Source organism: Nyctibius grandis, chromosome 8 (assembly GCF_013368605.1).
Source record: "Nyctibius grandis isolate bNycGra1 chromosome 8, bNycGra1.pri, whole genome shotgun sequence".
NCBI lineage: Eukaryota > Metazoa > Chordata > Aves > Nyctibiiformes > Nyctibiidae > Nyctibius > Nyctibius grandis.
Genome location: NC_090665.1, coordinates 43,324,690 through 43,339,721, shown reverse-complemented (window position 1 = coordinate 43,339,721; position 15,032 = coordinate 43,324,690). Strand labels below are relative to the sequence as shown.

Below are 15,032 nucleotides of genomic sequence, written 5' to 3'. Positions count from 1 at the left end.
CTGAGCCCAGAATCTTAAAGTTTTTGATCACTGGCACTGAACAGGGAATTCTTCAAATAATGGTCACCTGGCAGTAGAATTCAGCTTCCTCTTTTACTGCCATGTTTCTATATTGCTCCCTGCAATAAAACATTCTTTAACATCAGCAAAGAAGGAAGAATTGCTTCTGAATACACAGAGAGAGAGACTATTGGCTTTATAACGATTCAAGTTTTCAGAGCCAAACTGCACGAACATTTCATATTAAAGTCTACCCAACTATTTGAATTAAATCTGATATATTCTAATAAATTTCAGCTTGCAGGAAAAATGCCAGTCAGGTTTGCAAACTGGTGTGTTTGCTCGCTAGCATGTCTAAATGTTGATCTAGCAGAGCTGTATCCAGGAGCAAGTATAATTTAGCTACTTTTGCAATTTACTCTTTGGCCTACTAAACCTAATAAAAATCTTTGTCAAATAGAACTGGACTGAAACCACCACCCAACTAACCTCAGCTGTCCCCAAACAGCATTGCAGCACTGCAATTTCTGTCACTGCTGACCAGGACTGGATTGGCACACGTTCCTAAAGGTGAAAGCTCTGTGCTTCATCCCATTAGCAACACCCTGAGCTATCCAATCCTCATTTTGTACAATGTGAACTTCAAGTGAACCACAAAAAATCAGATTAGCTCTAAGGTTCGCACTGACTTCACAATACATTCAGAAGTACGTCTTGCCAGTATTTATAGAATCCAATATTACAGATTTTGCAACTTTTGTTTACCTCTACCTACATAGACTCTCTGAGGTAGTGTTTCCAGCACTACTATTCACATTATTTTTCTTTCCTTTGAACCCCTTTATTAGTTCAACATTAATCTTTTACACTCGTTTTTCTGGAAGGGCCTCCTTAGCCTGGGCTAGGAAGTGCCAACAACATGACATTTCACTGCCAAGAAGGGGTAGTACTGTACTGGATCACCGAGAGATTGGCCTTACACAAGCACTTGCCAATGTCTTTAGGTCACCCTCCAGCACTGCCAAGAGCCAGGAGGGCTGGCTCTTCTCCCCCGAGACCTGCGAAACTGCCAGCAGACACACTGGCCAAGATGCTGTCCCCAGCTTGCAGCCGGGGCCAGATTCCTAGCCAAGGTCAGGGAGCCAGGAGCCACTTCCCCCCAGCCTCCCTGTTTACCACAGGCTTCTTTGTGTGGAGAACACCCGCCCTTCTCCACCCAACAGCAGCGTTGGGAGCAGAGGAAAGGGGGAACAAGGCCCAGGCTGCTGCGTGGGGCAGTCCTTCCAGGTGGGCCCTAACCCTGCTCCACAGGGCGTGGGGCCTAGTGTGCGTGGGGAGAGCCCTGGGATGAAAAAGGGGGGAAAAAACTGGGGTGGCTGTGGGGGATGAAGGAAAAAACGGAGCTGCGTGTTCCCGCATCCCCCTTTCCTGCCTCGGCGCTGGGGGAGGCAGACCCTGAATGCCGGGGGAGCTGGGAAGGGGGGGCCTGAGGCGCAGGGGAGCTCCCTCAGCGTCTGGGGCCGATCCGGGCAGGGCCGAGCATCGCCCTCCGCCCGCCGCCACCCCTCGCCCGCCCGGCAGCGCCGCCCGTCCTCCCGGCTCGCCGCCCGTCCTCCCGGCTCCCCCTCCCGCTCTCGCCCCACAATGCATCGCGCGGCGCGGCTGACATGGCGGCCGGGCCGGACTGAGCCGCTGGCGTCGGGGCCTCCAGCAGCCGGAGCCGGGCATGGCGGGGGCGCAGCCCCGGCAGCCCTAGCGCCGCAGCCAGGTACCGGGCTCCAGGGGCCGGGGGGGCCCCGCCCAGCTTCGTGGGCCTCCCCCGAGAGGAGGGGGTGGCTGGGCGCGCTCTGCCCTCTCCCCTCGAGCGGGGCGGGGGGAGACGGGCTCGGGGGGGGCCTGTCCGCGCCGGCGCCCCCCGCCTCAGCCCGCGGCGCCCCAGCTCCGCCCTGCCCCGGCCCTCCTGCCCGCGCCCCGCCTCGACGGCCCATCGCGGCCTCCCGACCCCGCGCCCGGGCAGGGTGGCGGCGCCGGGGCTGCCCCGCGCACCCGGCCGGGGGCGCCGGTCATGGCCCGGGGGGTGGCGGGGGGGCGGCCCCAAGGTCAGCGGGGAATCGGGGCCGGCCCCACGGCCGCATCCAGGCGGGCGGCCGTCCTGAGGGCAGTGCCCGGCTGCGCGCCCGCCGGGGTCTGCGGGGCTGGAGCTGGGTGCGTGCAGCTTGCTGTTCTCCCGCCCAGTGACATTGAATATTGGGGGGAGAGACCACTGCAGCTGGTGAGGCCCCCCGGGGAAATGCGCCCCTCTCCTGGGCTGTCCTCACAAGCTGTGCCCCTCTCCGCCGTTTCTTGCCAAAGAGAGGTTCTCCTTTCTGTGGGTTATGATGTGCCTGAAATGACACACAGGCATCCCTTCGCCTGTGTGTTTGTGCTCTTTTGTTGGCTTGTCTTGTGTACAAATACAGCTGAACGGCTTCTCTGCTTGTGCAATATGTTGCAATTTGCCAGTTGGCTGAATGTGTCATATTACCTGAGGCCTTCTTGCTCTTAAGGTTGTTTGTGGATATATCAAAGGAGGATGAGCTCGTAATGTGCAGAGAAACAATATAATCAGGTTTAGGCTAAGGCAGGGATTAGTGCATTAAAAAGATAGTTGTATCTAAGTATGGATCTAATAATTTTTTTTATATTCATGCCACCTCTATGTCACTCGGCTTCCTGAGCTCTGTGCCCTGGATTCAAGAGTCATTGCATTTGCTTGAAAATAGAGGATACGTGTTGTTTCTGGCTTTGTTTGACTTGTACTCCCAGTTTCAGTAGGTGCTTTTTGGATAGTCTGACCCCAGACAGTTATGACATAATTATTTCCGTGACAAAAAAAGTAAACCAGCCATGGAAGTATGACTTAATTACAGTATCTGGCAGAAGATGCTATATTAGGAGTGAGAAGTCTCCTTTACAAACATCAGTTTGGCAGTGAGCTATTTAAATCATGTTTCTGCTTAACTTTAGTGAACATACCTTCATAAAATTAGTTTTGGGATGAAATTACCATTTCTCAGAACATATGTATTGGGATATGTTCCTAGAAGATAGGTACAGAGGGATCAGAAGGTTCCTTCTGTGTTCTGTTCTTGCACAAAAGGCAGCTGCGACTTTTCTCTCGTACCTCAACTAGCAGAGGAAAAGAAACTGCCAGATGCAACGGGACACCTGCACGGTGCGGGGCATTTACTTGGTTATTCCTCTGAAGGGAATTGCTGCTACAGGAAGAAAGAGAAAGGGGAGCAGGATTTCCCTGTGTCCTACTTGAAAGCATGATATCCCTGGGGAGCTCCTCTTAAATGTCTTGTGGATCTGCTTGTCAGAGTAATGGTTTTGGATTGTGTATTCATATTGATACCGTAAGGCAGTTCAAAATCTTGCCCAGCTGAGAGTATATCCTGTTTTCTATTCATAATTGTGTTTGAAATTTTACAAAGTGTTTCTACTAAATTGACTTTATTTTTGTCCCTGTCTTAATGAAATAATGTAATACTGGGACTGACTTGTACTGAGAACTCATAGAAAGAAGGATCCTGCAATTTGCTTCGTGGATTAATTTTCAGAATGGAAGCAATCCAGGGGAAGTCAACATTTCTGATGCTTTTGGCACATTAAGACTATTTTGTATATTGTTTGATAAATGGTTTAATTGTACAGAAATGATAGATCAGTAACTCTTTTAACTTAGAAGTACAAAAAACTTACTAAATTTAGTAACAATGTATATGAATCTCATTTTTACTTTTTTTTTTTTTTACCAGGGATGCATGCATACACGTATTCATACTGTATCCTTGGTTGATAATCTTGGTTCTGATGTTTTAGAAAATCTTTGGGAAAAAAACAATTTATCAGATATTCTTAGATTTTTTTATTTCTGTTGATATATGAAATAATGTTTCCAGCAAGAAGTAACTTTCATATTTTAGTTGTTGGTGTTATCAAAGCTTGGGATTACAGACTTGGGAGTCTGTAATCAGTTTTGTGTTACAAACTGTGGTGACTCAGTCTGTGTGCCAACTATATAGATGCATTCTTGACAACTTTTCTAAAGCAGTGGTTTTCACCATATTTCTTTCAGTAGTGAAAGTGCTGGATCCTGGTAAGGCAGATGTAAGGATACTGGTAGAAGATCCATTTGCTGTAGTTTGTGAACTAGTTTGTGACTGGTATGAAGGAGTTAAGGGCTGTCCCTTCCTCAGGGATTAGAGTTTGGGTGAAGGGATCGCTATTGCTTAAATACAAAATCCAGGTAAACCTCTATGCCACAAATACATACTGCTGTATTTTTACCGAGCACAAGCACCAAGTGTAAATGGAGGTGTAAGAATTAAGATGGGCACATTGAGTTTAAATGCATAGCTGCCATTTAAGCCAGTTTCATGATCAGTTCCTGCTTCTGGAAGTTAGTTTAGCCTCTGAAAGGCTTTAAACGTATGCAGTGCTCTGCTGTTTTTTTCCAGCCTCCTCACCTGTATTGGTGTACAAGTGTTGTGTTTATTCTTAAAGTTAGAGCTACCTTGGATCGGTTTCCTAATCTGGTTACAGCATGTATCTTAGAGCATACAGCGACATTTGAGGCAGGTGGTACCCCTCTTCTGTCTCCAGTGCTTGCTTAAGTTGGTTGTGAAATGTTTAAAAGACTATTACAGTAAAACATAGGACCAGAACCAAAATGTACTAAAGCATTAGGAATCTCTATATGAAGTACAGAGGTAAGGGAAGCCATTGTAACATAGTTACACAGCTGGTGTGGCTGAGAGAGGAGTGCTTTCCTGAGTTTGGAATGGGAGTCATCAGCAGTAGTAGGTTCAGAAGGTGGTAGTTCTTGGTGTTTGGTGACGTGCCTCCTTTTTACCTTCTCAGTGAGTCATACCATGTTGTAGAAAAGACAGCAGGTGTCAATGCAAAGAGAAGATAATGTGTAACAAGCACATCTTGTATGGATCTCCTATGAAGCACATTCTGCTCATTTAATAATTTAATTGTAAGATATTTGCACCTACTTATGTCACTAAGTTTTGTATCAAGCAATGCCTTTCCTGTTACTTCCGCTACTCAGTAGTACTTTCGTAATTCAGATATAATCCTTTTACAGTTATATATATACACACTTGTTTATCTAATGATCACTCCTTAGAAGTTTTCAATCCTCCACGTTGTAAATACAACATCCTACTGGGTTACATATCTTCATTAAGTCCAGTGTGCTAGTTTTGTTGCATCCCTGTTCTGTGTGTTAAGTTTTGTGTGCACTGCATGGGATTCCTTCTAGATAGGTTTTGGTAGTATTATACTTACTAACCTAAATTCAGTAGCCTGTAGAAGCAGGAAGATCTGAAACACTGTATAGCACTTACATGTGTTACTAAGAATACCTATAGGTTTATTGCTGGTGGAGCCTGAGGCCCTTTAATGGCCAGTAATCTCTGATAGTTTTAGTTTTAAGTAGCTTGGAAAAACTAAGGATTGATAATAGTTTGTACTAAGTTATGTCTAGTTCATCGTAAAACAAACATAAATGTGTGATAACTTTTTTAAACTATTGGCATAAACATGGGAGAAGCTTAAATGATTTGTAGAAGTTTTCAGACACAAAAATGGGCCTAAGGCTGTAAACAGTCCAGAAAAGAGACACCCCCCCAGCACGTCAGGTCTGTCTATAGACTTTACCTGTGCTGCAATCTGAGCAGAGCACAGAAAACAACCTTTCCTTTTGTTCCTGTCTGTGGCTGTAACCTTTGTTTGCTGAATTTCCTTTTATTTTTTGTTGAGGAAGTTCAGCTCGGGTATATTGGTAATCAGCTGTGGGGGAACGAGGTTAATCACCGCACTGACTGTCGGAAGGTTGGCTGGGGAGATTTGAGCTTAAGGGAGAGTCATAATGGGACAGATAAAAGCAGGTTTCAGATAAAATACAGGTCTTTCTATCTCAGAGGAGGGAGTCCTTTATAGGAACAAGGTGATAACAATTATGTTTGTAGTACTTTCACAGTTTATATTTAATCTAGTACTCCCTGGGGAAACAGAACTTGGGAGACTCTTCTCTTACCCTGTAGTTGCTCTTCTACGCTCTTGTTGTTCCTTACTTTTGGACATTTCAGCCAGTTGGGACCAAATTTTAGAACATATTTGAAGTAATGTCAAAAGATCATTGGGTTTCTGTATGTTTTCTGGAAAAATCATGCCTCAGTAGAGCAGGGTCTCTGCTGAGGGGAAAGCAGAAGGAAGTTATGTTTCCTCTTAAGGAGTACCTAAGAACTAGTCAGTGTGTATGTTCCTTCAGCTACAGCATGTCTCCTTTGCTTGCCCAGTGGGCTGTGATTGAAAGTGTGACAGAGGAGCACAAAATGAATGCACAGGAAACCAGATCTATTCAGTTCAGCTGTTGATGAAGTGATTAAAAAAGAAATGCTTTGCAAAAGAACAACTCAGAATGCAAGAGCTCACAGTTTAACTTGGCCATCATCTTTGAAGAGGCCCCGTTATGGCAAAGTCTGACCCAAAATATACGCTTTTGAAAGAGTTAAATACAGTTGAACAACTTGAGAGGAAGGACTGGAAGGGTAGATGGGTAGAAATAACTTCTTGAAAGTGGTTTGTTTTTTCCCTGTTTGGAAGTAAGTGTTACCCTGAGATTTTGCAATTCAAATGCAGAATTTTTTAAGCTAGTCTGAGAGGAGGAAACAAAAGAAACTGGCAGAAATGAAAGTGAAACAATCTTGTTCCTTCCTCTTGTGAGCCTAAAATGAATTACACAGTAGTAAAATCGAAGCTGATTTTAAACATTTTTAATATGATTGCTGTAGGTATGTAGAGGCTTAATAATTTTCTAGAGTTTGAGGTCAGATGGTATCTTGTCTGACCTCAAGCTGGTGTATTTCAGCCAGATTATTTTTCTACAAAGTGCCAGGAGTTGAGCTAGATTTTGGAGGCGTAACGGACACTGTACGTTCAGAAAGCAGGGGAAACCAAGTCCTCTGTAGCACCAGGATATTGAATAAATGGAATAAGCTGAAATGATTTAAACAGGTGAATCATACTTCAGTTTGCAGATGCAGGTGAAAAACTCTGGTTTTGTTGCCAGCCTGCCTGGAAGAAGATTCGTCTTTGATTCCAGGTCTGGCAATTTGGTATGAGCCTGAGCTTGTGAATAAGACATGCCATCCAGGTTTCTAGAAAGATGCCACCTCAGCACTGATTCACTCCACTCTAGTGTTTTGTTTCCAACCATGTTATTCTTTTCGGAGGCACTCCTTTCTCTCCTCCCATTTCCCTCTCTCCCGTCTCTCATATGTAGATGGCCAATATCTGAGAGAGGAGGAAGGATCTTTTTGAGACTGTCTGGGGTTTAGTAGTGGTCTCTTTTTCTGTTTGTCATGTTAAGTTTCATTAGTTCATTTACTTTGCAGTTCTTTGTGAGATGGTAATGTGTTTACTATTGAGTATGTTACAGCAGTTTAGATTATTTTTTGTTTGCTAAAACATTTCAGTGATAAGAGCAAAAGAAGAAAAAAGAAAAAGGCAAAAAAAAAAATCCCAAAGTACAATAACATTATTTATTAGTTGGGTTATAAAGATAGCTTTTATTAGCAGTTTTCTTAATTGTTTTTTCCTGTTACATTTGTACATTTGATTAACATTTATATATTCTCTTCGAATGTTTAACTGTGTATTTTATTGAATGGATGAGATCAAATAATTTGAGCCTACAGTAGAATTTTTGTGGATTTTTTTTTAAACTTTCTTGTGAAATATGAATCTAACAATTTGACACTTACAAAGAGCAGAGCAAAATGAAGCCCCACTTCTCCTCCAATGCCAGAGTTTCATGGTAGCTTTAAGCTGGAAGTGGCGCCAAGAGAAGTTGTCCCCACCCTACTAGTTGTTTGTTATTACCAGCTCCTGCTCCTCCTCCTCCTCCTCCCTGTGCCAGCTTTATGTTAAGCTGGATTTGTTTTCCAGTTTTGTTCACTGCAGAAGGGAGGGAGCAGCCCGAGGACTGGGAGTGAGTAGCTGGGGTTGGAGAAAGGGTGTTATTGCTCCTGCCGGAGTTGGTGCTGACCTGCGCTGCTTTTCGGTGAACGTGGAAGTGTGGCCTTGGTGTGCTCCAGTCCAGTGCTGAAGGGTAGCGTGGATGTCAGAAATGAAAGTGGGAGTGATGTGTGTATGGGGGTTTTTGTCGTTTTGTTCCCCCCGCCCTTTTCAAGTTGAGCAACTAAAACATAAGGAATAGTTTAGAATTTGAACAATCCTACTCTCCTTTCTCTTTTAGTTACATAAAAAACCTTCACAGTAGAGCACATTTTAAAGATAGCGACATCCTGTACGTAGCTCTAACATCTCACCAGTCTGTAGAGCAGTGCTTTATACTGGTGGTCAGAGACTAGAATAATTTAGACAACGTGTGGAGAGCCTGGACTGGTCTTACCACGCTGAGGCTTGAGCAGTGCTGGTGCAGGAGGGCAGTAGTTCCTGCTGCTGAGGTAGTAAGAATTGCTATGGGAAAGACTGGCTGCAATCCAGAGGCAAATACTACTTAATCTTTTCAATTTTTGGTCTTTGACTTCCAGTCTGGAAGTAAGAGCCAGGTGTAATAAGTGCTTCATAGAAAATAGTTGTAATATTAACTAAATGTATTTGTGACATAAAATACTTAGCTGTTGGAATGAATTTAGTAATACAGATTTTTTTCTTTTATATTTTACTGAAGACTGTGATGCTGACATCAACTTCATGAAAATTCTTGTGGGTTTTGTTTGTTTGTGTTTTCTTCATTTTTGAAAGATAATATGCATTTTCAATTATGTCAGTAGAGGCTTAAGATAATAATTTTTAGTATGTGCTTTGTCTCCTGGAGTATTTTCTGATTTGTGTCTCTTTAAAGTGAGAGAGAGATAGTAACTACATTTTATAGCCTGAAAAAAAAATTACTGTCCTTTAGACTGATAATATCCAGAAAGTTTTTTTTTTTTAACCAGACATTTTAATCTGATCCTTCCTTCTAGTAGTTCTTATTTAAGTACAAAAGTACATTGTGATAGTTCTAATAGTTGTAATTCATTGACTTTTCTATTTTTCCTTCACTAAATGATAAGCTACTCTCTAAAGCCCAGAAATTTCCATGGAACATGCTTTTACCTACCAAATATGTAGGTGGCAGGAAAAAGAGAAACTCTCTATTCCTAAACTCCATATCTTGCTATAGTTGTATAAAATTTATTTTCTTCTATGTCTAATACTTCATTTTCCTAATTTTTTATTGCGATCTCAAGGTAATTTAAAAAAAAGTATACCTAAGTTCTTGTTACAGATTCCCCATTCATTGAGGGGGAAATCCTTACAAAAAGATCAACTTATTCATGCTTAGCTTCCCTTTGGAAAAACAATCTTTGAGTTGTCTCCAACATAAAGCTCAGATGATATACCACCTAAAGGACTGAGGTTTAGATAAGTAAAGTTAATCTGCAGCTAAACAAAATATTTAGTATTTGTGGGTTTTTTGGCTAAGCAAAATCTTATTTAATCGATGGCAGTTAACTTATATGAGAATTGTATGTGTCAGAAATATGCATAAGTATCGGTGGATACAGGTGGTAGGTCAGGTTTATTATTAATATTTTGAGCTATATCCCTAAACACTTTTTTTAAAAAAAATCAGTTAATAAAATGGAGCTTGCTTGCTGGAAACCGAATTAGTTTTCTCTAGTGGCTAATTTGAGCCGTGTGCTTATTGAGTGGTATTTTTTGGATGTGTTAAATTTTTTCTTTTTTTTTTTTTTTTTCCAGTGTAGTTGTAGACATCTTGGTTCTTGTTTTTTTCAGAAAGCCAAAAATAGGAAGGAAAGAGAAAAGCAAGCTGTTGGCAGGTTTATCACTGAGTGTTTTTTACCATGTTCTGCCATTTTTCATCTCTTCATATCCTCTCTTCTTTTAAATAGAAGTCAAGATGATACAAATTTTCATGAGTTTTACTTTAATATGGAATGTGTTATGAAAATTCACTTATGCCTGTGGGGGGAACATCCTACCTATAATAATTTGTAGTTAGACTCTTCTTTAGAGAGGTTTGTTTTAATGCATTGTCTACATAGAGCTTTGATATTTTTCCTTCAATTTAAAAATGTCTATCATTATTTCTTCAGTAGACAATCAGCTACTATCCTTGCCTGCATAGTGGATTTAAAATCAACTGCAAATTGCTGAAGAATTGCACTTCAAGTGGTCTCAAGAGACGGGAGAAGCAGGTCTTCACTATAATGGAAGAGGCCAGGAGCTCAAGGAATGGAAATCATGACCCAAGGAAGTCTGTCCGTCTTGTCTGTGAGGAAGGCAAAGCAGTCAAAGTTACAAATAATCAAAATTATAAACATAATAGAAATGACAAATCTGTGAAGGATGTTGGGAGAAGTTCTCCAAGTGGGAATAGCAGCAAAAAAAGTAAACAAAATGATGTTTGTTCTGAAAAACAAGGAGAAAATAAATCATGCAAAGTAAATAGTTGTATTCCTGGAACTAAAGATACGGGGTCAAACATTCAGGATCGAAGTCAAGGAAAAACAAAAAAATCTTCTAATTTATCGTTAGCAGTGGAAAACCTGAAACAGACAAAAGCTCAACCAGTGGGAGAAAACCTTCCAGGATCCCATGTTTCAGGGAATGGGGTCAGTACAGAAAGCTTAACAGCGACACAGAAAGGGAAACTGATGTTGGAAAATCCACTGGGTGTTCATACTTTGAAGACTAGTGTTGTTCAGACTGGTGATCCTGGTAAGACTGCTTCAGATCAAAGAAAAATGGAACAGAAGCCTGATGACTTCAGTGAGTATTATTCAACACTGCTTTATTCAATTTTCTTCTAGTAAAATTGTTAACAATCTGAAATGGGCTTTGAAATGTTTCTATTTGTGGATTTTTTTCACATATAGTAAGTTGCTGATTGCATTTAGAGCGAACGTACTAGTAATACAAGAATATTACTTAGAGTTTAAGAGATTGTGATGATAGCTGTCCTTTGTTCTCATGCCTAAGACCTAAACATCTTTGCAAGATCCTTACCGTGCGTGGGTTTCAGGCAATTTTGTGAATATAGTGTCTTGGGAGGGGGAACTCTTCATAGTATCATTGCCACTTAAGGAAATGCCGGCTATTACTGCTTTTCAGAAAGATCAGGGGAAAAACCTGCAAGAAAAGGCTTTTTTTTAAAGGTGGGGGAAAAATACCTTTTTTGTGTGTGATTGTTTTGCTCTTTTTGTGGTAAAAAAGTTTAAAATATGTTTTGGCAGGTGGCTTTTCAATTTAGGGAGCTCTGGAATACGTACCATCCATCAGTGGCTGCCCTTATGAGTGTTCAATTCTTATACATATTTTTCAATTTCAGAATTAAATATGTGGGTCAGGCTTTGTCTCACTTCAGGTTAACTCCTTAGTTCAGGATTTGTCACACTTTTTTCAAAATGCAGTTTTTTCTAATAAAAATGCTATTTTAAGATGCCGTGCTAGTGCAGACCCTCTGTTTGAAGTGTTTCCCACTATTGCAACAGCTACAGCAGTTGCTTGTATGGAAATACTAGGAAAATATTAAAGTGCATATTTTTTTAACTATCTTAATAAAATTTAACACGTAAAACAAGTTGAAATGGCAGCATCCCGTGATCAGTCAGCTTTTTGTAGACCACTGTCATGTACTGTAGGGACCATCTGTCACTGAGAAACCAGGACTTGAAAACTTGCTCAATTTTGATTCCTAGCTAATCTGGGGGCACAGATCTCATTTGAAAGGAAAGAAAAAAAGAAAAAAAAAGGAAAAAAAAAAACCAGAACATAAAGAACCCTCACTTTTGCTGATGTAAGAACTACTAGAATAATTTAAGATGTAGATGTTTGTACAGATGAGTGGACTATGAACAATTCATAGGCATCTGGAGAAACTGGCCTTTCAGAACTGACCTGCGTGTTTGTAAGTAGCAGCGTTCCAGAGCTCCATGGTTGGTAGCTGTGGGTGGCAAGGTGTCGTGTGTTCAGATGCAACCCCAGCAGCCTTCTAAATTGAGGGCTTGAAATGCCTGATGGCTGGCTCCGTGAGATCATTTGGGTGAATGAAGACAGTTCTGTGACTGTTTCCTTAAAAAATGTATTGTGTAAAAATTTTTCAGCCTAATATTTTTTATTTCTGTTACAGTAGAGCATCAGGATCTTGCATACTCTGTTCTGCATAACAAAAAAGCCCCTTTCTTGCCTTGAACTTAATAGAGACTGTGAAGTTATGACTGAAATACAAAATTAATCTACCATTTTTTTTCTCTTTTTGCTAGTACTCTTAGTAGCAGACTAGTCCCTGAAGTCTCTCCAAAATGCTAGTTAACATACTGGAAAGCTTCTAATATCTAAGGTGATTTTGGCCAGCCTTTGGACAAAAAAATGGAGTGTAGCTCTAATTTGTGTCCGGCTCCTTAGTGAGATGCTCTTAACTGCTCTGTACTTTCACTTTCCCTCTCCTTGAGTTACTCTGAACAAAATAACTATTTCTGTCTCTAGGTAAAATAAAGAATCCTGAATCAACTAAAGAACATACTTTGGAAGCTGATTATTTAGAAAACACTGCTGTTATTGATGAATCTAATCTGACAGCTGAACAGCAACTAGGATTGAAACAAGCTGAAGAACGTCTGGAAAGAGATTATATCTCCCGACTTGAAAAAGTAGGTTGAATTATTTGTCAGATAAAAAAGAAAATGGGTGTCTTCTTTCATTATCATCACCATATTTCTGGTTGGGTGGTATTTCTACTAGAACCTGTTGCCTCTGTTTCTTTCTTCTTTATAATGAATCACTTCAGTGATCTAAGATATTATCCCTAGTAGTTGACTAGTCATTCATCATGGCAGATGATGTGGATGGAAAACTTAGTGTTCCTTTTGTGGCATATGTAACCTTTGTAGGACAGTATTTTTCAATTCTACAGACCTAAAGGTTTACAATTCCATTACTTACCTAAGATTTTCTAGAAAGTCTGGTTACCTGGAAACTCAGAATACAGGATCGAAAGGAACCTTGCGCTATCTTCAGTATATTAGCCTTCCACCAGTCTGAGTCACCTACATTGAAGATGACTCCTTAAAAATGTTTGTCTAAACTGTTCTTAATATTCTTTCCAGTGAAACAAATTTTAAGGTCAGTATAGGTAGCCCAGAAGTTTTTCTTAATGTCTGATGTGTCTCTTGCAGCGTTTTAATGCCTCATGTGCTGTCTTAGGAAAATAAACATAAGTTCATTACTTTTTTCAGCAACTTTCTACACATTTGAAGATCATTACCATTCCTGCAGTCTTATCTTCTTTAGACTCCTTGTTCTTCGGTCTTAGGGATTTTTTAGTTCATTCTTGTTGCTTTTCTGTAGGCATCCGCCATGTAACTGGTATCCAAAATTGGACATGCAATTTCAGCTGAGGTCTTACATGTAAAGAGGAAAGCTGACTTCATCTGTCTGAAATACAGCATTTGTGTTTAGGATATCTGCTTTTTTAGCAGCAGTAGGATGTTGGCTTGTAGTTTGACCAGCAATGATCTCCATATCCTTTTCTTAAAAAATGCCCAGTCAGGTGTTCCCAGCCCTGTATTTTCTGCAGTTGATAATACCTAAGGAGGAAAGATACTTTGCTTTGGTATTATTTAATTGCAGCTTATTTATTCCATTTCTCTCATTTGTTGTGATCACTGAATTTTTGTCATCTTAGGTCTTTTGTAACCTCTCCCAACTTGGTATCTTTCGCATTTGTAGTCAGTACACGCTCTGTTGCATTTCCTAAGTCTTCAACAAAAACTCGAATGTTTCTGACCCCAGAAGGAACCGTGTTGAAAAATACTTGGCACATGCTTTTAGGCTGCTGGTGAACCAGTCTAGGTATGTGTGCTCTGAGGACAGTTTTCTGAGCAGTTTTGCTCCCACCTTACTCTTTATTTAGATAGTATTTATGGTCTCCTTTTGAGACTGACACTATGACAAGTGACAAAAACTTTGTAAAATTCAAGATGCAACATCTGCTGCTGCTCCTTCAAGCCCTATGATGTTATCTTTAAAAAAACAACCCTAAAATTGGTTTAGTGCAATTTGTTTATAGCAGATCAGTTTGTCACATGTGTTTTTATGTGCTTATTAATAACTTATTCTATTACAGTATTTTTCTGGGTGCTAATTCTGACTGGTCTCTAATTCCTTGGCTCATCCTCTTTAGCCTTTTAAAGATACTCTTTCCTAGTGATCTGGAACCTTCCCATTCTCTGTGAGTTCTTTAAAATACAACTGGCTCTGAGATGGATTAGCTCCCTGAATATCCAAGCACAAATTTCATGAGGCCTGGCTTGTTTGGATGCATCTATCTTACTCTAGTAGTAGTCTGTAGCTTTTTTTTTTTGTCTTGCTATTTTGAGTTCTTGCCCCTTTAATTGGTGTTAATCATAACTAGATGATTAAAAAGGCTTTACAGTAAAGGCAAAATAAAAGGCGTTACATGATTCAACCTTTCTGGCAACATCTGTTGACATTATACTGCAGATCAGCATTGTAAAGAAATACCCAATTTTAAAAAATATTATTATTGCTGGTATTCATTCAGCTTTAGAAGAGCGTTAAAATATTTTTGACCTACTTCAGTCATCAAGTATCGAATACTTGAATCTTACGAGCTAGCCAAGTGTAACTGTCTATAAGGTGTGTTTTCCAAATGGATGTTTAATTTAATCTTACTAGGTATCTGTCTCATAGGAAATATGGATGAAGAGAATTAGTAGTAAAAGCATAATGACTGTGTTATTTTGAAGTGATATTTACCCTGCAGTTGGAGGGTATCAGACCTTTTTTTTTTTTTCCAAAAGCAAAAGATCAGACTCAGTAAGTGGAAAAACTTGCCCAAATTTAGCAGTGGTTTAGGTTTCCGTATAGTAAGTCAAATTTGTTTAACTGATCTGTAGTCCACCTTAGTGTCTTAAAATGGT

The 15,032-nt window shown here is 40.7% G+C and overlaps 1 protein-coding gene across 7 annotated transcripts in view; it reads left to right on the top strand.

The window, feature by feature from the left end:
• Positions 1 to 1,658: 1,658 nt before the first annotated feature.
• Positions 1,659 to 15,032, top strand: part of TUT4 (terminal uridylyl transferase 4) — a 53,353-nt gene continuing 39,979 nt past the window's right edge. For 6 of the 7 annotated variants that reach the window (XR_011048593.1, XR_011048595.1, XR_011048596.1 and 3 more), the window contains exons 1-3: positions 1,659 to 1,768; positions 10,185 to 10,860; positions 12,577 to 12,740. Coding sequence is in view for 2 of the 7 variants with exons in the window: in XM_068405687.1 (XP_068261788.1) it covers positions 10,299 to 10,860; positions 12,577 to 12,740 (726 nt within the window). In the remaining 5 variants the exon portion in view is untranslated. The remainder of the gene's footprint in view (positions 1,769 to 10,184; positions 10,861 to 12,576; positions 12,741 to 15,032) is intronic. The other variant, XR_011048594.1, reaches the window with a different exon arrangement.